Here is a 20658-nt window from a genome sequence, read left to right as displayed (position 1 = left end):
TATAACTGTGCACCATCATCTACGGTAGACACACCCTGGATCAGGGTCGACGCCCGGTTGCAGCCAGCATACGGTGTCGCCGTCGCCTCTATACAGAGGTTCTATGTTTCAGTGAAACCAGGGTACATACGCTCTCCGCGTCATCCGGTGTAACCCTCACTATCCGCTCCTTTGGTGCTCCGATGTTATCTACAACATCCGACGAAGAGCTGCTTACCCCTCAGTCTTCGTCCAGTGGAAAACGTGCCACTCCACGCGCACCTGAAGGGCCGTGCCCAATATGCCTCGGACTCTGTCCAATCACGCCATCAATGTCATGCAGCGACTTCTTTGATACTCGAGCAGTGCTCATTGCGTTTTGTGCCACTATATGTGCATCATGGGGCCTCGCCCTCGATGCCTCGGTTTTTGGCCGACCATATTACGCATGCCATACAGCGACTGCTTCGATACTCGGGCAGACGCTCAGTGGCTTGCGTGCCACTTCACGTGCATCACAAGGGCCTCGCCCTCGATGCCTCGGCCCTTGGCCGACCATGTCATGCATGACATGCAGCGACTGCTCCAAAACCTGAGCGACTTTCAGTGGGTTACGTGCCACTCCACGATCAGCCCGCAAGCCACGCTCATGCCTCCTGTCCGATAATCCGTTGGTGTCTACCAACTCGGACATTCCCATGTCCAGCACGTTGATTGTCTCGCTCAAGTGCTCTCGACAGTAGCGCATTTGTCCTCTAGCGAGGTGGGTCCAAAAGCTCCACCGGGAGACGTGCGCGTAGCGCCCGAGGTCTTTGACCCCCAATCAATCCATGGCTCATGGTGTTCCAACCATGCTATTCCTAGGATGAGGTCATGCCTTGCATCCAAGTCTAAGACAAGGCAGCCTTTCACGCTATCAAAGTCAATGAACTTGACTCCGAGGTCCGCTGGGACCTTCGGGAACGTGACACGTGTCAAAGTTGCTAGGCGAACAGTGACGATGTCACTCAACCACGCTTTCGGCGCCTCAGCATACAGCTGACTTCCTTCCATCGTGGAACATCCGACATTATTGCCCGACGCCCCGGAATCGATGAGGATCTTCCTTGAGTTCTCGAAGCCCTTTACGGTCGCCTCCACGACCAGCAAGCCCGGTTTGCATACACGTTCCGTGTTAAAGAGCACGGAGCTCTTCGAAGATAAGCCCCGTTGACCTCTACCTCCCTGATGCTCAACAGAACTCGGTTCTTCCCCAGTTTTTCGCTTCGCGCTAACTTAGTGGTGTCGTTTCCCCGCAACGAATCAGACTGGTTGGCATTAAGGCGATGATTTGACGAACCTTGACGCGCCTTGCGCAGGGGGCAACCGTTCCGAAGGTGAAGGGTGTCTCCGCAGACAAAACACCGTCGTATATTTATGTGCAGCTCGGCAGCTCGAGGCTTTGCTCCCTCGTCCTCAGCATAGCTGATATCAATGGGCACAGACCCGCTCGACGACTGTTGAAGTTTGCATTCCAACCAAGTCGTGCCGACTTGAAATTGAATTTGGCATTCAATGCCACATTTACCGCTTCTTCAAATGAAGACAATTGCACACGGAAGACTTCCATTCCGGCCACGCCAGTGCGGAGGCCTTCCACAAAGACGGTCACTGTGACCGCCTCCAGAAGGGGATCTGCTGCCATCCCGGCAATGAGAGTGCGCATCTCTTGAAAAAAGTCCACCAATCCCTAGTTGCCCTGTCGGGCGGCAAGGAAACGCGATCGCACACGATATTCCTTATCAGGCGGTGAGAAGACTGGTGAGAGCTGCCATTATAGTTTCGCCCTGGTGAAAAACGCAGCTTCGACCGAAGTGCCGCACGTCAGTGCCCATTCTCGCGCTTGACCACCAATCTTGGAGATGGCTAGCGCCACGCGATGTTGCTCGGTCTGGAGCATGGCGAATGCGATGGCCATCTCGACCTCTCTCACCCAGAGCAGGAGATTCTTTCCGTCCTTCCCCTCGAAGACCCTAACGCTTACCATGAGCGGCTTAGGGCGGGGGAAGTCACCCGTTACTGGCGGTGGCCTCAGGGCCCAGCACGGACATCAGCGTTTTAAGCCCGTCCTGCATGCCCTGGGGCAAAGTGGAAAATTGTTCCATTCTACTAAACGACTCAGGTGTAGATTGACAACAAGTGCTACCAAGTGCAGCGGGGATGCCGTAGCTTTGCGCTTTGAGGAAGCGTAATTTAGTTCACCAACCTCTCGTTCTATACTCAGAACAAGTACGAGTTTCAATCCGCTTACTCCAAGAGTAATTACAGCCTTAACCCAAGGCTAATTAACTCTTCCGTTTAAATCCAAAACTGAATGTGTTTTTTTATCTGCGACAAAGCCGCCATATTTAAAATGCATAGATTTTTTTAAATATGTATAGTAAAATCTAAATACATGTATGACTACTGGCTATCCATCCCCGTACCGTATTCTTGTTTGGGTGTGGTCACATCATGCCCATCTGGTGTGGCACACACACCTGTTACCAGGGTATGTGTAACCTCGTCACAGAGGCTGTCACGTATTTCGTTCGCTGGATAACCTAGCCATTTTACCGGGAGCGCCTACCGGCCGCATCCATTTCTCTCAGCCACTACGTTCTGGACGAAGTAGTATCAATCTCCCTGCCGATCCAAAATAGGGAGGAGTTCCCGGAGATGGCGTCCCCTTCACTTCTTTTGTGACTGGTCCACAGTCTTTGTTCGCCCTGGAATTGCGTTTGACGAAGGTGAAGAAGCTCCTCACGATGATGATCCAGCGGTTGATTGGGTGACCGACCGAATTTTGTCGACGCAACAAGGTTTGAAGGATAATCGACAGGTCCTCCGCGAGAATTTGCGATTTTGAAGGACGTCATGGTGTCATGGAATCTCGCCCGGGGATGAAATCGCGAATTAGACCCATCGAAAAGAGCAGATCTCTCTTTTGCTGCTTTCGCTGATGATGTGGGACCTCCTGCCAAGCAATCTTGCTCTATTTCGGGCGTTCCAGATCTATCTCGTCATTCTGAGGACGATGCTGAGGTTATGACGCCAACGATTTAAACGTTCGACCCTCGTGTCAAAGCCGTGGCTCTTAAGCCACCTTTGTATGGCTACGCGTTACATCCAGGTTGAAATTAGCGTCATCGACAAGGTATGGCTTGATGAGACCTACGAATAAGCTGGATGTGTCTTTAGCCAGATTGGCAGGTCGATAGTATAAGCATTTCCATGGCATGACACGACGCAGAATAAATTGATGAAGCGAGTAATATCTTCCAGCTTCTCGAGCTTGAGACCACATCGTCTGACAGGTCTTAGTACTCAGAAGTACATAATACTCCACAATAAGAGACATTTTGTCGTGACGATCTTGTCTAATTTACACCTTTTGGAGATTGCGCATTTGCCATTGCCTCTCGCACCTGTGATCACATCCACACGACTCACGATGAAGGAGTCCAGGGCGTCCTGGTACGTGCGCTTCGAATTTGTATCATTCATTGTATCAATTTGGAAAGCACGAATTGCTGAACTCATCCTCCACTTAGACTTATATTAGCGACACCACCCATCGCACAAAGTGGTTCTGGCGGGTATTCTTCAAGAATGTCATAAATTCAGTGAATAAATAAACTGATTTGTTCATAACATACTTTACCAATGGTAATAACAAGTCTATACTGCGGGAATTTTGCACAGAAGCTAGACATCACCGATTACTCGGTTGGCACTTTCTGTTTGCTCATCGGTTTGCGGGTATACCGCTGTGGACATACAAAAGCGAGTGCCAAGAATTTGAGACAATACTAAAAGCCACTAGTAAATCGCGTACCCTTGATCAGAGACATGGCGTCTGGCAACCCATGATTGCAAAAAACGTGATCAACGAACAATCTAGCCGATCCTTCAGCATCGAAGGAATCGATAAAAGGAGCGATGCGAACCATTCCGGTGAGTCCGTCAACAAAAACGAGCACCCCATTGTGGCCATCAGCATTCTCGGAAAGCCAAAGAAAGGTAGACACCGACTGAATTCAACCGTCAGAAGGAATAAGAAGGCTCTACAATGGCACTTGCGTGCGCCGTGCGCTCTTCTCGATCGGACATACATTGCATTTTTTATATGTATCGTGCCACCCATTTGTACATTTTGGCCACAAAAATGCGCACTGACAGACAGATATGTCTTCTCACGGCCAAAGTGACCGGTCATCGGCGTATCATGCGCCTCGTACACTATCTTGTACTTCAAATCATCGTTGTGGGGAGCCACAATGCGTGACTCCTCGTCATGCGCAACTTCATAGTAAAACAGACCCCTTTTTAATGCATAATTATTCAATCTTGACTTCAGGCGACCAGGAAGCCTGTCATGGAATTGAATAGAATTCGATGACGGTGCTCTGGTGATCAGATCTCACTGTTCACTCTCAACATACGCTCGACGTATCATATCAAATTTATCGTTTTTGATTTAGCTGGTATATAGGTAAATCTTAATCAGGACGACACGATAATGATCCATCGACCAGAACAAGTGCACAAAACTGTGTACAGCAGTAAATGATAACATTCCTAAGTGAAATCGGTACTTGCACGGAAATCATCTGTGCATTCAAATTGTTATAAGTGCTCCATTTACGCATTCAACTTGATGTAGGTGTGAACCATACGCCGTTTTCCACTTGGTTTGCGCACACATAACGTCGGCGCGCTGTGAAGAATTTGCTCTCCCTAACCAAACTCGCACCTCGCTTTTGAGCAAAAAGCTCATCGATATACTCGCGTGCTCACGGGACGATGTCCACGTCGAAGCACTGCATGCTTTGAACCAGGGTCACGATCAATGTCGTGTCGAAATCCCGCTCGGGTGGAAAACCAGAGGCCGAATTTGCATTAAGGACGTCATGATTGATTTCCATAACACGTGAATAATAAGGATCAGTTGGATCCTTCAAAATAGCATTCCCTCTGTGTGAGGCCACACGCTGTCAAAATTTCTCGAGAATCAAATCATCCATAACTGATGATGAGCGTAGTTTCACTGAATCAACCTTCGACTGTATCAGGACGACCTCCGCAATGTCATCACACTTGAGGCCGTGTAGGAAGTCAAGTGACTTCCTTGAGCTGCACCAGCCCTTACGTCGTCGGCAATAGTATCAAAAGGATATCTGTTCTGATGACTTCACAATCGGTCGTTTTATTCACAATACGTGGACCATCGTATCGACATGCTACATTTTCATCATGGGGGGAAGTACGCTGGACTTACTTCCCGTGGACTCAATCGAGACCAGAGTGGGAGTATCCGTACCGAGATCAACAAATTCCATTGTTTCCTTCACATGTTTTTGCTCAATCACACAACGTGTGAATGCATCACCTTTGTGGTCAGTTGTACCCACTTATCCATAATCCGACTCGACCACTCTATTAGTGGGAGTATTAGTATATGCAGCCACAGACGTACAGGTCGACAACATTCTTCTTTTTTTAGGGGGGCAACAATTGGCACCTCTCCTTCCTAAATTCTTTCCGCTGGTCGAATTGCCATGCCCACCTATGATTTATTCGTTTTCAAGTTGCCAGTTCTAGGCACCACTTGGTCTATCGACACTTTTTTTGGGTGACCATCCGTGGCCACTCCATACGACTCCGTATCCCCCCTAATCTGAGAAATGTCAATCGCATGACACCAAATATCAGGAATATCGAACGCTCCCACTGAACGGATGGACACATTCTTTGACAAACAGCTAGCACGATGCATGACAACAAGATTCATGCTTATGTGGAGCCACAATACAAGCGTTATATTTTACGGCTCACGTAGGCATCGTCGAACATTGGAGAGCTTGTGTTGCAAGGTGGTGAAGAAGACAACTAATTGCCTTTCTTTATTTTTGTTAAACAAAGACAACAGTTCCCATGAGGTGAAAAACTATCAGTTTAATCAGTTTGAATTACTGGTCGATATGTGAGCCGAGGAATGTCGTTTTGAATGGCCTTTTAGGGGTCAAACAGCAAAAGAAGTTTATCTTTCCCCAAACTGGGGCACTGTAAATGATACACATGACAAGTATGCACGAGTTGTATGCACTGCTAAATTTCACAACATCAAAGAGACCCGAAAGGATGTCTGGGCGAATTCTGTTACCTTTGATGGGTTGACTGATATTTGCAAAACTTCATACATTGATGTGAGGATCCGCTTCCCAACATTCACAAATTAGTAGTCCCATTCGACGGAAGCGACACAGAAAAAGCCATAAACGAAATGTTTAAGAAGCACAGCTGCATTTTGCTGTGACTAGCCTCAAAAGACGATCGGATGTTTTCCAGACGGAGCGGCGAATGCCGACACGTATCGAGCGTTGTTTCTAATCAAGATACTGTTACAAAATGAAGCTTGAGGCTGTGTTGATGCTTGTACATCAGATTGGCATCGTTTAACAAAAGATATCTTAAGCACTCGACAATTAACGATTTTACAATTCGTTAACAGCATAAGTTGGGCATTCGAGGAAACAGAAACGATACTGTGACCAATGACAAGCGGTATGTTCCCTATGGCGGCGACGCGCTGGGTTTCCATGAGCCGCGATAGTTGGTGGTTGTGGGAACATCGTCAAGAAATATTCGACTGCTTTGAAAGTATTTGCAATGAAGGAGGCAAATTGCTGTAATACCTTCCTGATTTGAAATGGTGGAGATTGCTTGCAGCTGTCAATGATGTTTCCTCTCTGATCACTTATGTTGTCGATGAATTGCTAGGACTTGCCGTTTTTCTGACCTTGCAGATGGCTGGAATCACACAGCTAATCGCGAGCCTGAAAAGAAGTATTCTGTTGCAGGCTAATCGAAGGAAGACAACGCGTTATCCTTAGATCTCAACCAGTACATTGTTGCTGAATGTTAGGCTGTTGAGAGGGACGAGATGATTAGATTTTGCAAGACCAGGGAATATTTGCAATTCAGCCTCTCAGGCATCTTTCAGAAACAGCTATAAGATTGTGTACTTTGCGTTACTGGCTTCCTGCTCGACGATTTGTGCGGGCAGTCCTCTCCGGCAGCCATATACCGTCAATGACTTTTGTCACCTCAGTATGTGATGCTGTTACGTCCACAAATCTGGTATTAATCTACCACTGTCGTTTATCGTATTGTTGGTGTGTACAAAAGCTTTGGCTTCCAGCATAAGCAGTTTGTTGATGCAACCGTAAAGGTGACCCGTTCAAAGCATACTTGAAGACACTGTGCAATTTAGGTGGCCTGGTCATTACCCCGATCTAGAAATTGCTTTCCAGAGCTTGTGAGATTCTTGAAAGGCTTGTCTACACTACTTCCAAATACTGCCTCACTACGATTTGATTTTTTTCTTACAAAAGTGGGAAGATGATTTCCACCGCAGCTCATTCACGTCCTTTGTGCGAAGGAATACCGCATTCGAGGCAGTTTATCACCAAATTCAAATAAACTCTCTCATTTTGTTGACTCCAGGTTGCATTTATGCCGTTTATTGACTCAGTTACATGCCGTTTTTATTAAAATTAATAATTTGTGTAATTTGCCTTACAACGGTTCGATTAAATAATGGAACAAGGTAAGGCTAATGCAAGCAGGCTAATATTTCTAACTTAAGGAGCGTACAAGCGAAACGCCGCCGACACTGCGGGTGGCGAGTGCATATTAAGCCTCAACACGTGTTGAGGCTTAATATGCACTCGCGTTCAACTACCAAGTATGGCTGGTGTTGTCTTTCATTTTGTACGATAATTGCGATGTTAGACTCATGCCAAGCTAGATTTTACCAGTTTAGTAGTCAATCAGATTCATATACATACTACATGATAATTGTATAAAAACGCAAAATACGAAAGGTTCATATCTTCTGGTTTGATTATTTACGGCAGCGGAGTTTCCGCAGTATGGCTAGACCAGCAGAAAAGGAAAATTAAAAATGTAACATAGTTTCCATCGATTACAGCCTAATAGTTGGCGTCGGGGACGTGGTGATAGCTGTAATGGCTATAGGAATGGAGCTCAGGATGTAGATGGTTGTGGTAGTAGTGAGGTTCATGGTGATAGGTTCTGCGGTAGTACACACCCTCCTTCGAATCATAGCTGTAGTCATCGCTTATGTCATCGCTGTAGTCAATGCTGAAGTCATCACTGAGAATATCACTATCGTCGTCATCACTCCACAAGCGATTTTCACGAACTTTTTTTACTTTGGGGGTAGCTGAAACGTGATTTTCGCTCGATGTCTCGGTATGAACGTCAGTGGTCGCTAGATTACGATTAGTGTCGACGGTTACGTCGGCGGTTGATGCCCCCCTTAGTGCTTTGGGAGTTGGGTCTTCAACAGTAAGCGAAACCGCGTTTACGAGTGTGGCCGCAATTCCTGCGCACAAGACTTGAAGGCAAAGGCGCATTGGTGTCGTGTCGAATAAAATTGAATGTGATACAGGGGGAAAAATTCGAAATGACTTTATATTCCAGCCATGGCAGACTCCAATTGCACAGAGGCGAACATGATGAAATTCTCAGCTGCTTACGTCTTTAAATGGATCTAAAATACTGGTCCTGAAAGCTTCAATCAGCTGCTTGAATCCACAAGCTTATTGCTGATACAGTAGTTTCGATCAGCCCATCACCTGATTTGTCAAGATTTTGAGAATCCTTACACATTGAGGTCTCTGGTACTAATGATAGACATCTATGGCGAAAAGATGATGGTATCTCTGTACTTTAGCAATGTATTAAAAAAAAGACTAATCTCATGATACATCCAGGCTTCCAAGCTGTCTCTCATGTAATCAGACATTTCTTTTTGTTGTTGTGCAAGAATCACATCACATGTTCGGTGCAGTTTCTGCTCGCCGAGCTGCTTAGGTTCACGAACCGGATGTATTATAAATTTCTTGCACATCATATGTCAGAAAGCGTATCGATTTCGCCAAAAATGTACGAGAAACATGGAATACAGCTACATTTGTCATTTGTCCCTTAAGTCATCTTTCTGATACCGCTACTGGCTCTTGGGGAGGGATAGAAATGCACAACATAGACACATCCGTGCCCAAATAAACTTTCTGTTCTGTATCAAGTTTATGCGCCTCTAAAATAAAAATTTGCACAATCACAACGCTGATGAGGTCAACTTTGCAGTCATGTTATAATTTGTTGCGCAGGATCCAAAGCGAAGATTTTCAGCCCTATCGATGTTGTATGATATTGATGACAAAATCACAATTTCTCTGTAGGAATATAGCGTATGTGCTACAGTACTATTCTAAAATTCTGGAACTCTGAAGTACAATGAGATAAGGACTTACGCATGTGCATCGAATACATCTGATAATTTGCAAAATAAAAATGCTCATGTATTGCATCCATTCATCGGACCAGATCTAACGTAAGAGCTTTCGTGTCGTTTATGAATCGACGTGGTACAATCTAAAGACGACAAATATTGTCGTTGGATGTTTAATATATATGAGAGACGAAGAAGGTGTAGTAGCAACACGGCTGTGATACTTTTAACTAGCGAAGCAGTTTACCGAGTAGTGTTAGGGCAGTTAAAAGTCAACGAAGTTCTAATACTAATGATATATGAGTCTACATAACAAAGTAGCTGCGTACTTGTGAGACTGTTACAATATTGTGCCATCTCCAAGTAACTTCAAACAATACTTGATTTTGATGGTGCAGAGATTTCCAATGAGTCTCTTAAGAAATAAGCACCATATGAGGTCGTCATGCCTCATAGAGTTTACACTTGATGCTGCGGTTCATATATGGTATATCCAAGGCGAAAGAGAAGCTATTCAATTAAGAGCTTTGGCAGCTTCTCAGTTTCAATTTTCATAGCGGTCTTGTCTCCGTAGTTTCGAATAATAGTAAAGACGTCGTGCTGTGCAATGTCGTCAACCAAACCGTTTAGCAACGACGTCAATTCATGCACATCAACATGAGTTTGGTTTTTCTGAACTTCGTTAATGCGAGCTGCAAGCAAATCCTTGTCCACTAGTGTGTGCACTTTTCGAAGCACAGCAAGTTTGTCCGATCGTGCGAAGCTGACAGGTCGAGCTTCCATATACTTCGCGCTATACTCATCCATTTCAAAAAGCAAAAAAATCTGACCTGCCATACGAACTCGAGCTCCAATATAGAAATCATTCAAATTAAGCCACGATGTCTGGCCATTTGTCATCACAACTGATCCATCTTGACGAGTGCGCTTGATACGCGTGCGCTCCAAAAACTTACCACCAACAATACCAGAATTGCGTTGGGCAAGCTCAATGATTGACACGCTCTGATCGGATACCGTGATCGAGATAACAAAGCGACGCGCTATATTTTCAGGTTGATCGGTCTCGAAGCGACCACGAAAGCGCAAAACTTCTGTCCTATCAAGAGATTCAATGCTTTTGAGTGGAGCTTTTGGCAGCAAACGGTAGCACGACTGCAGCGAATCCTCCTCGGAGCCCAAACCATCATGGCTTGGTGGTATGAAGGTAGGCGCAGATAATTCCCCTTCCTTGACAATGATAGCGGGAGCAAGCGATTTGTTTCGCCTTTCATACCATGAACGCGTAGACGCATCGGCGTCCAACAAGAGGATTTGTCGATTATAGATGTGCAAATATTTACCAATTGCCAAATCTTCCCACGAATAATAACTTTGCGGTGGGGCCTGCTCATCCTCCGTTCTTTCATCGCACACAGCAGCACAAGCTTGACGTTTCGGATCCTTTAAGAGTTTCGTTCGATTCAACAGTTTTGGAAACGGATCACAACCTGAATTGCGATCGTAAGATTCGAGAATTTCGATTGTGTTGTCGGCCAAGAAGAAGTGCAGCGTATATCGGTGGCGAATACCAAAGGTCTTTTCAGTGTCATCCCAAATAGCAAAAAATCGCAGCACCTCGCGGTCATGAGCCAGAAATCGACGAAGATGGTCACTAGGCCGCGCAAACTTACCAAGTGAAGCCTCCATAAAGTCCTTCATCGGATATTTTTTCTTGCCGTAGTGTGCATCTTGATCCTGTCCAGTCTCACGGGCCATATGTGCTTGACGTAGAATTGTGTAAGGGTCCCGCGGAACAGGCTCGTTAGGTGGTACATTTACTCCTTGAGAATTAAGATAATTGCGAGTAAAGTCGTCAACCGAGATGAGATGAAATGTCCGACCATAGAAAGTCACCTCTTCACCCACGTTTAGATGACGCACCGTGTAATACTGAATATTACCCTGCTCGTCACTTTCCAACATTGGTATGCGGTGCCGCTTGACAAAGTTGCCCTGCAGAATACCGCTATTCTCAATTTTAGGCTCTGTGATCTGCAGCGTATCATCTTCAAGATAATAAAGTACTTCGCAACGTCGTACTCGATAATTTTCGAGATTACTCTCGTGCACAGCTTCTAAAAAATATGCTTCGAAACGCAGGACTTTTTTATCAAAAACAATGAAGTTTGGGTGAAAAGGGCTGGTTGACATGCGCTCGGATGTATTTAACAACGTGCTGCTTCCGATATCACCTTGGCGCTCTAGCTCTCGAATATAGAATGACGCAGGTTTGGTGTTTCCTAAGGTATGGCTACGTGTTTTAGGCGTTGTATCTCCATGCCGTCGGAAAATCATCGGCACTACTTTTTCTTTCTCAAGCATTGCGGAACTCGGCATGGGTTTCGAGATAGCCGGCTACGAGGTGCGAGTGTCGAAAGGATAGTTCGGGTATGAAAGTAGTTTTTAGCGCGTGCTGGTAAGATTCTATTTATGATTCGAGTTGCTATTAGATATACTCTTGCAGCTATTGTGATTACGTTTCGTCTATATACTTAGGCAGAATTATCAAAGAAAAGGATATAAGCAACCGATTTTGGTTTACATGCATATCGTCCGTCCGCGACCTCTGAATCATTCATACATGTCAAATATAATTTCGAATTCGCTAGGGATCAAAACCTAGTTGCTGGCTTATAATGATAGCTCACAAATTAGAAAATCATCTTCACATTATCCATTTGTATTTATCGGTCGTAAGCCGTCGTAGATTAAGCTCGTAAAAGACACACTTCCTCGTGGGCGCCAAACTTTGTATCGACCCCATTCATCGAGTCTATAAGTCCTACTATAACCGCAGATAGCTACATATATCTGTATCAATCCAGCTCTCATTGTCCCTCCATGAGGGATGTACCTTGGTAACTAGAAGCAGGTGAATGTCCCGCTGAGATCCAGACTAGTTCGTACACTGGGCGAGAAAAACACACTGCCTCACCCGCCTCCATGAGACAGGTGTATGAGCAACCAACCAGCGGTACTTTCACCGCAAGGTTCTAATGAGAAGCGCACAGCAAGGGGTGATAATGCCTCTTCTCTTAAGGTGCTAAATTCGGATGGGGACAATGTATATCGATCCCCCGTGGCTGGTATGAGACCTCTCTCTGTCACGGCGACACATTAACTTTCTATGAGCGTCAAGGTGTGCATCCGAGGCTGAGATGAACCAGATTTCGGGATTGATATCTGATTTTAGCCTGAATTGAGTCGCCCTCAGCGACTCAAACTGCGTTGCCATCTTGGAACAGAAAGCAGCTCAGACTAGGGAAATGGTACAGACATTACCGAGTCTACAACGGATTGTCACGCTTGATTAGTTCGAGATATGGTTTGTTATATGGAATCAGTAAGCCCGTATAAAACACTGGGTCATAGCGGAAAAGGGATTGAGTGTCACTGATTTTTTTTATGAAATTGCAAGCACCAACGTGCCCGCGTTAAAGCATTACAAATTGGTGGCGGAGGTGGGCGCATGATTTTATCAGTGTATTAGCAGGAGAAACGTGCGAGCGCCCCACGCTTTCAAATTCCAGTCATTTCATGGGTTTTGGTGTAGTATTCGATTCACGCCATCGCTATAGTGGGGTCGTATCTCGAATTGTAATCCGAGACTGGACAACGTTCTTATCTGTAATATCGTTTAACTATCACTTGAAGATTCGACATAACCTTAAGCACTTTGAACCATTTTCCTGTCGCGAGACACACGGGTACTGTGTCCGTATTCGGCATCTTTAATGCCTACTCGTACTGTAACAACTCCTGCCAAACGCGCGCTATACGCTCTAGCACCAATCCATCAAGACTTCCCTCGCGAAGCATTTGTCGCTCAACATAGCATGTAAGTCCGACCCTCCGCATCTCCCAATCGACAGCGAGGTCAGCATGCAACGCACAGATGCTTTTTTACTATTGTCAATGATATGTCAGCGGAGATCGTGGATGTGTCGGGCAACTAAGAGATCTCTCATCGTGGCTGGAGTATATCGACCTTTGGCACGCTCGTAGCTCTTCCATTTTCAGCATCCCATCCTCCCCTCACGCCACGAAAATTGTACTCCGCACTAGATGCAATGCTCACCACTTGCTCGAACAAAGTACGGTGAAAATGAAAGTTTCAGCACAAACGCACGCTTTCGGATACCCTCTGTGAAGGTCGTAACCAGTACCGCCTTCACGAGCAGGTCAGATGCCATTGTTTCGGTGTGAGCTTTCAGCACCTTTTTTGTCAGTTTTTGCATTCCTTGACGGACAGACAAGTGCTCAAGCGCACCCAGTCATATTATAACTCGTGGGTGCTATGGTCGATGAGATCCAACTTTAAAGGAATGACTCTCGTTAAGAGCGATTGGGGATACAGCCCAGGTTGTTGGCTGTCAACGTCAACCTTCCGGGCTTTTTACAGCCGTTGAATGTCGCAAAAGATCCAGGAGTGCTGTGCAACTGAGTGCGACGCACACCTGGCGACAACAGATACAGACTGCACGTACCGAATACATTGCGTTTCACGGTTCCTTTTCCCGGTCTTCGATTCGACATTTCGTTTTCGATTGCACAAACGAGCGGTGAGAGGGCTATTTATCTGCTAGGATGGAACAAAAAAATGATTGACTACTCTTCCCAAAAGGTAGACTAACTTAGCAAGCTTTTGTCTGTACTGAGTCCCTAAAGCAACAGGGAATTGGCGGCCAAAGGGCTGGAAGCGGAAATTGCTCGCCTGGAGGTGCTTACCAGCTTAGAGATTGCATTAGAGAGCCACCTCCAGGAGCCTGCAGATACCTGCGACATATGTCGCTTCAAGTTCGTCTCACGTTGGCATTTTTTACTGAAGTTTTCGACGCTAGCTCCCATACTCCGCCTCCTAGTTTGGATACCATAAGTGCGACGCACTGCCGCTTTGTTTGGAGCATGGTTCAATCCATATCCATCAAAATTTGCCAGATTTAATGAAAGTATTTCCTTTTTTTCGGTTCGGCTTTAAAAGCCTTAATGCTCAACATCAGCGGTCTCACGGAAGAAAGCATCTGTTTCTCCACCGGCGCCCAGTTAGGGTGGGTATTTTCCAATATGCACACGGCGGCCTTCTAGAATTTTGCCCCGATGGGTTTGTCGGACGACTTTGCGTGGACTTTGCGTGAGAGTCCTACCCTTTGTAACCCGCAAATCAGATCGTAGGGGCATACAAAGCTTTGTTGTTTTGTAATCTCACAGATAGAAGAGTTACGAGTGTCGCGAAACTGCTCGCAGGCAAAAACTTCTTTCTTGTCAGATGACTAAACTTCATCGAATCTGGAGCGCAGAACGGATTTCAATCCGTTACGTTCACACCACGAAATTGTGTCTTGTGTTTAACGCAACACTCACCGCTTCCGGTAACAGGTAGGGTAGACGCGAATGGTCAAGGCGCCCACTGCAGCTTTTTGGAAACGCTCCATAAACTGTTAATGTATCCAAATAAGTCTCTGATTTCTTTGCAGCGATAAAGCTATCACCAATGCCACCCCTCCTTGACGGGTGATCAATAACTTCAATGCGCTCGTTACTCCTGATAAATCTCCCGCGACATATGTCGGCTCAGATCTCTCATATTTGGAATGCTTTTCTACTAACAAATTACATCTTGGCTTCAATTATTGCGAGCAGTCGTCAAGCATGTTCCCCGCAAGTTCGACACAGTGTTGCTCTGTTTGAGCATGACTGATATCCATGTCCATCTCCTTGTTCCTCATCTATAGGGAGTGTTCTACCTACCCCTGCCTTGAAAGTTCGAAACCAAGCATCAGCGGCTCTATGGTAATGGATATCCGTTCGCCATCTGTTTAGAGCGCTCCTGGAGGTGTCTCATCAGCGCATTCACATGACTAATGAGCGCCTCTAATCAGGCGATAACTGTATCTGACCCTTGAAACTCCAATCCCTTCATTCCATTGGGACCGATGATAGACATGCGCCTCCCAAGCGTGTCTAGCTGGCATGGGGAGAGCACTCAGCAGCTCGCGTTTCATCTTCACTGATGACATAGTTCCTACAATTATGTCGCGGGATCGATCGCAAGAGTTACCAAGTGCAACGATTTGCAGTGCGCTTTGAACAGAGATAACTTCGACTAAAAAAATTCTCATTACCAAACACCCAAAGGTTGGCTCGTACGCTTCACCCATGATCATAACAGAGCGTAAGAGACGCTCTGTTATGATCATGGGTGAAGCGTAAGGAAATGCCAACTTTGCTCTATTACATGAGTGAGATAACGTAAGTAAATGCCAACTTTGCTCGGCTATTACATGAGTGAGATACATTTAGTATCAATTATGTCTGAGCTCATACTTTATATATATATTCGATAAAGATGATCTATATTGCTTTATGTGCGACAAACAGTCCAAGCATAAAACGGACATCGCCTTCACGTAGCGTCTCTCATCATTTCATGAGAAATTATACTCCTGTACCTCAGAATGCCCATATTACTTAAAAGTGCGTTGTGAATGTTGTATAATTGTAACAATCGTACAGCAATGTATGCTGCGCAATTGCACATAAATTTAACGTGTACGTACAGAATGGTACCGTTCGCACCCCGTTACAGCATTTGAAACAGTGTACAAGGTCTAGATCAATCCATTACATAAAATAAGCCTGTAGCGGGGTACGTACGGTACTATTGCGTATTGATTAACTCAAACTTTTGTGCATTTGTTAACCAATATATTTGCATGATTCTTTAAAAGTCACATTACACTTCGGTATGAATGTAAGTATTTTAGAGGTACCACAGACTCGATTCTAATGGAAACGACGGGATTTTGATAAAGAGGAGGATTACTGAACACGCAATGCAGCGGGGCTGCCGTAGCGTAACTTAGGTCACCGGCCTTCCTTTCTTTACTTAGAACAAGTACGAGTTTAGCGGATCGCAATCCGCTTACTCCAAGAGTAATTTTCGCCTTAACCCAAGGCTAATTAACTCTTTCGTTTAAATCCAAAACTTATTTTATTTATTTTTTCATCTGCGGCAAAGCCGCCTTATGGAGATCCTAATATATATATAGTAAAATCTAAATACATAAGTACTGGCTACCCAGACCACGTACCGTATTCTTATTTTGTGCAGTCACACTATGCCCATCTCGTGTGACACACACACATGTTATCAGGTACGTGTAATTCGTTACACGCAAGCTATTAGCCTCGCGTCAACAATGCGAAGTTCATTATTGAAAAAGTCGAATGTATATTCCTAGCACTAGTCTGGATCGAAATTACCTTGTTATATGTCATTTTCGATAAAAAAAATAAGTGCATATATAGTCTTGAGGCTCTCATTTCGCTCCTGATTGGAGTAGCCTCTGTGCATTGTGTGCGCACACTTAATTTTGTTGACGCACCACCAATATAAGGAGCTCGACAACCCAGTTGCACTTGTGAACACCCGTTTTCGAATCCACAAACAAGTGGTGAGAGGATTTTGTTCAATCTGTTAGGATTGAACAAAAAATGTACTTCCAAAAAGTAGATTAACTTAACAACGCCACCGTTCTCGTCGAGAAGAGTCGGCGGCATCTATACTGAGTCCCGATGGCACAAGGGAACTGGTAGCCAAGGGCTGGAAGCAATGACGTGTCTGGAGGTACTTACCAGCTTTGAGATTGCATCAGAGAGCCACGTCTAGGAGCGTTCCAACCGGGCGCCGGTGGGTAACAGATGATTTCTTCCGTGAGACCGCTGATATTTTGAGCATTAAATCCTGTATAGTCAAACCGAAAAAAACATTCCATTAATTTAGGCAAATCATGATTGATATGGATTGAACAAAGCTTCAAACAAAGCGACAGTGCGTCGCGCTGAAGGTATTCGAGCTAGGAGGCTGCGCGGAGTAGGGGAGCCAGCGTCGAAAACCTCAGTAAAAGAGAAGTTGCAAACGTGAGACAAATTTAAAGCGACAGATGTCGCAGGTATCTGCAGGTCTATCGGGTGCGCTCGAGCACTTGTCTGTCCGTCAAGGAGTGCAAAAACTGACGGAATTTTTCCAGGTGCTGAAAACTCAAACCGACGCAATTGCGACCCGCTTCTGAAAGCGATAGTGGCTTCAACCTTCACAGAAGGTATCCGAAAGCGTGCGGCTTGCACTGAAAGTTTTACTTTCACCATATTTTTTTTGAGGAAGCGGTGAGCATTGCATCTAGTGCGGAGTACAACTTTTGTGCCGTGAAGGGAGGGCGGGATGCTGAAAATGGAAGAGCTACGAGCGCGCCAAAGGTCGATATACCCCAGCCACGATGAGAGATCTCTTAGTTGCCCGACAGCTCCACGATCTCCGCTGACATTTCATTGACGGTGGAAAAAATACATCTGCGTGTTGCGTGCTGACTTCGCTGTCGGATGGCAGATGCGAAGGTCGGGCTTACATGCTATGTCGAAGGACACATGCTTCGTGAGGGAAGTATGGATACATTCAGTAATTTGTGCTAGAGCGTACAGCGCACGTTTGGCAGAAGTTGTTACAGTACAAGCAGCCATTAAAGATGCCGAATACGGACACAGTACCCGTGTGTCTCGCGACAGGAAATTGAGTAATGTGCTGAAGGTTAAACAATTTGACAGATTAGACCGTGGACTAGTCTCGGGCTTAGATTTGAGATCTGACCCCACCATAGCGATGGCATGGACGAATCTTCGAGATTTATGGGGTTTCCGGAATTGAAACCACTGAGGAGTTACACCATTTATTCATGCTGGGGCATTATAAAGTCACGCGCCCACCCTCACGAGAAAGCAGAAGCACTTTAGTGTGGGCTTAAAGCCTCATGTAGTGTAGTGCTCGGCAAAACCCATGTCTTGACATAGACTTGGCTAAGTAATGAAGCAAAATATTGTTTGGTGCTTTGAGTACACCCTAGACGACGGAGCCGTGGTGAGCCTCGGGTCTATAGTGTGGCGGTACAAAACTTTGTAAAGTTAAAAATCTCAGATGCCACTTTATTCCAGCGCTCATTTGCACGACAATACCTTATCACAAGGCTCGCTGTATTTCAGCAATGGTTCGCTTGACACTTGACATGCGGTGTTGCTCCATTATATCATGACATCAGGAAAGTCATCTGTTGCAGGGCACATGTTACATTGTTGGTGGCCACCAAGAAAAGTAGCCATACGGCTCAGTGAGCCTTATGCATTGGTGGTTTAACAGATATAAACGGTCTTCATGGTTTAACGGTCTGAACGTGCGCTGCATGCGTTTGGCCACCCTGGTATAAAAATCTCTTCATTTTCATTCAAGTCATCAGTGAAATTTTCAAGATAACGATGCGTTGGAAGTAGAAGAAAGATTTCTCATTCTGATGCGCAAATACGTAAGCACCGGAGACTGTGGATCTGTTTCAGCCTCTAAATAGGCGTGCTTTTTGGAGTGTATTTTTCGCGACTATCTAAAGTAAACTTGACGAAATAAAACTTAGTGACTGTGACTTTTCACGAAAAAATGAGCTTGTAACTCAAAAATCAAACTTGAAAAGAAGAAATAATTTGATGCAAAGTTTTTTCGACATTATTAAACGATATTATAGCTAACAGAGCAACTGACAAGTCAATTTAATATCAATAGAAAAATCCTTGTTGGTGTGTTTTGTAAACGTTGAGCATCACCGTAACGCTAGCGAAAAGGCATCTCTAAATATCGATTAAAGTTGGTGTTTCGACGACTATGATTCATCCAAGAGCAGTATACATGGCAAAAAAAATTCATCCAAGCGTTGAAATTTATACTTGTGTTTCTGAGAAAGAAAGTTTTCTTCCGCCAAATCCAATTAAACAAAGTTATTGGGTAGTGATTATTGAGCTTTTTACGGCTATACACCTTGTGCAACGAGGTTGCTGCAGCGGGCTGCCGTAGATAAATGCTTAGAAGAATCTAAGCTAAAGTCATCGATCTTACGCTCAATACAAGAACCAGTACGAGTGTAGCGGATCGCAATCCGCTACCTCCACGAGTACTTAAAACGTTAATCAAGGCAAAGACGCTCTTCCGTTTAAAACTAAAAGGTATTAATTTCATTTATTTGCAGCAGAGCCGCCTATATCTTAAACCTTAAATTTTCCTCATTAAATAGTAAAACCTTTTAGATAGGCATAACTACTGACCGTCCTGCCATGTAATGGCTTCTTGTTTCGGTGTAGCCACACCAATGTGTAACTACACCAGCTTGTGTAATCCACACCTTTGTACGTTCACACCAGCTTGTGTAATCCACACCTTTGTACGTTCACACCATCTTGTGTGACGCGACCATTCATATAATTCCATTACACCCCCCATCAAAATTGCGAATATCCACAATTCACTTTTGATTGTCGATTCATAAGAGGCGCGCATATCTGAGACACGGGAACGTTCCTAAGATAATCTGTGAACATTCTCCGCTCAATGAACCATGTGTCTATCACACGAAAAACACCCAGCCTAGCTGGTTCCGAGGGCGCCCGCGGGCAAAGCCCTTCTTCTTCTGCACGGGGTGAATCTCCGGCAGTACGTCCGCGGCTTCACGGTAAGCAAATCCCAAGCCCTCGGCTACCGGGCGCCACACACCGCGCTCGCCACGGTTGACAAATTTACTTGTCGAAGATTCGGAGGAAGTCGACTACGAGTCGGATACTCCTGTTCCAGCATGGGAAGACTCACGTCGCGCCGTTGGCGCACCTCACCTTCCTCAAATCTTGTGAACACTGTGTCTGTTTCCCGACCTCTCGACTTCCAGGAGTGGTGGTATTATTACCAACCGCATCGACGAAGCACATGAGCAACAGTTGCCGGCTACCCGCAGGGCGGATATCATGCGCTCGTACAATGTCTGGTCCTAGACCCTCGAGTAACATACGGCTTCCGCTAGGCGGATCCCGCACCTGAAGCGAAAGACGCGATCACTCGATCGTTAGGCATCTACGTAGTCGGAAACCCGGCCTGAGCTTGACCAGCGAAAAGCTCTCCGAGCTCGCTTCTTGATACCCCAAGGATTCCCAAAACATAGACACCGCGCTCGACTTTGAGCTCAAAAAGGAGGCGCTCCTGTACCCGCAATGCGGACTATTCCAGTGGTACTCGCCGCTGCGGACGATGATGTGACCTTTAAGCGATGGGTGCAGCGGCACCGGAAACTATCTTTGCTGTCTTCCTTACAACGAAGTCACAAGGAAGTGGATGTGCGCATAGATCGCCATCTTCGATTTGAGTTTGCCAAACTCAAGGTGCAACGCCAACTTCCTGCGTATTGTCGCCCTGCGACACATGATATACTCCATCA

At 45.5% G+C, this 20658-nt stretch overlaps 2 protein-coding genes across 2 annotated transcripts; both read right to left on the bottom strand.

Annotated features, from left to right (window-relative positions):
• Positions 1 to 7987: 7987 nt before the first annotated feature.
• PHALS_13767 (RxLR-like protein) lies at positions 7988 to 8441 on the bottom strand (the record flags this gene model as incomplete). Its single annotated transcript, XM_024729582.1, has 2 exons — positions 7988 to 8034; positions 8114 to 8441. 2 exons carry the CDS (start codon positions 8439 to 8441, stop codon positions 7988 to 7990), a joined length of 375 nt encoding a protein of 124 aa, XP_024579944.1.
• A 1391-nt stretch (positions 8442 to 9832) lies between these two features.
• Positions 9833 to 11659, bottom strand: PHALS_13766 (Uncharacterized conserved protein, contains DM10 domain; the record flags this gene model as incomplete). The annotated part of the gene is made up of 1 exon (XM_024729579.1): positions 9833 to 11659. One exon carries the CDS (start codon positions 11657 to 11659, stop codon positions 9833 to 9835), a length of 1827 nt encoding a protein of 608 aa, XP_024579943.1.
• Between the last annotated feature and the right edge of the window lie 8999 nt (positions 11660 to 20658).

Source organism: Plasmopara halstedii, assembly GCF_900000015.1.
Source record: "Plasmopara halstedii genome assembly, contig: Scaffold_672, whole genome shotgun sequence".
NCBI classification, from domain to species: Eukaryota; Oomycota; class Peronosporomycetes; order Peronosporales; family Peronosporaceae; genus Plasmopara; species Plasmopara halstedii.
The sequence above is the reverse complement of the archived record's forward strand: the minus strand, read 5'-3'. Positions and strand labels throughout refer to the sequence as shown.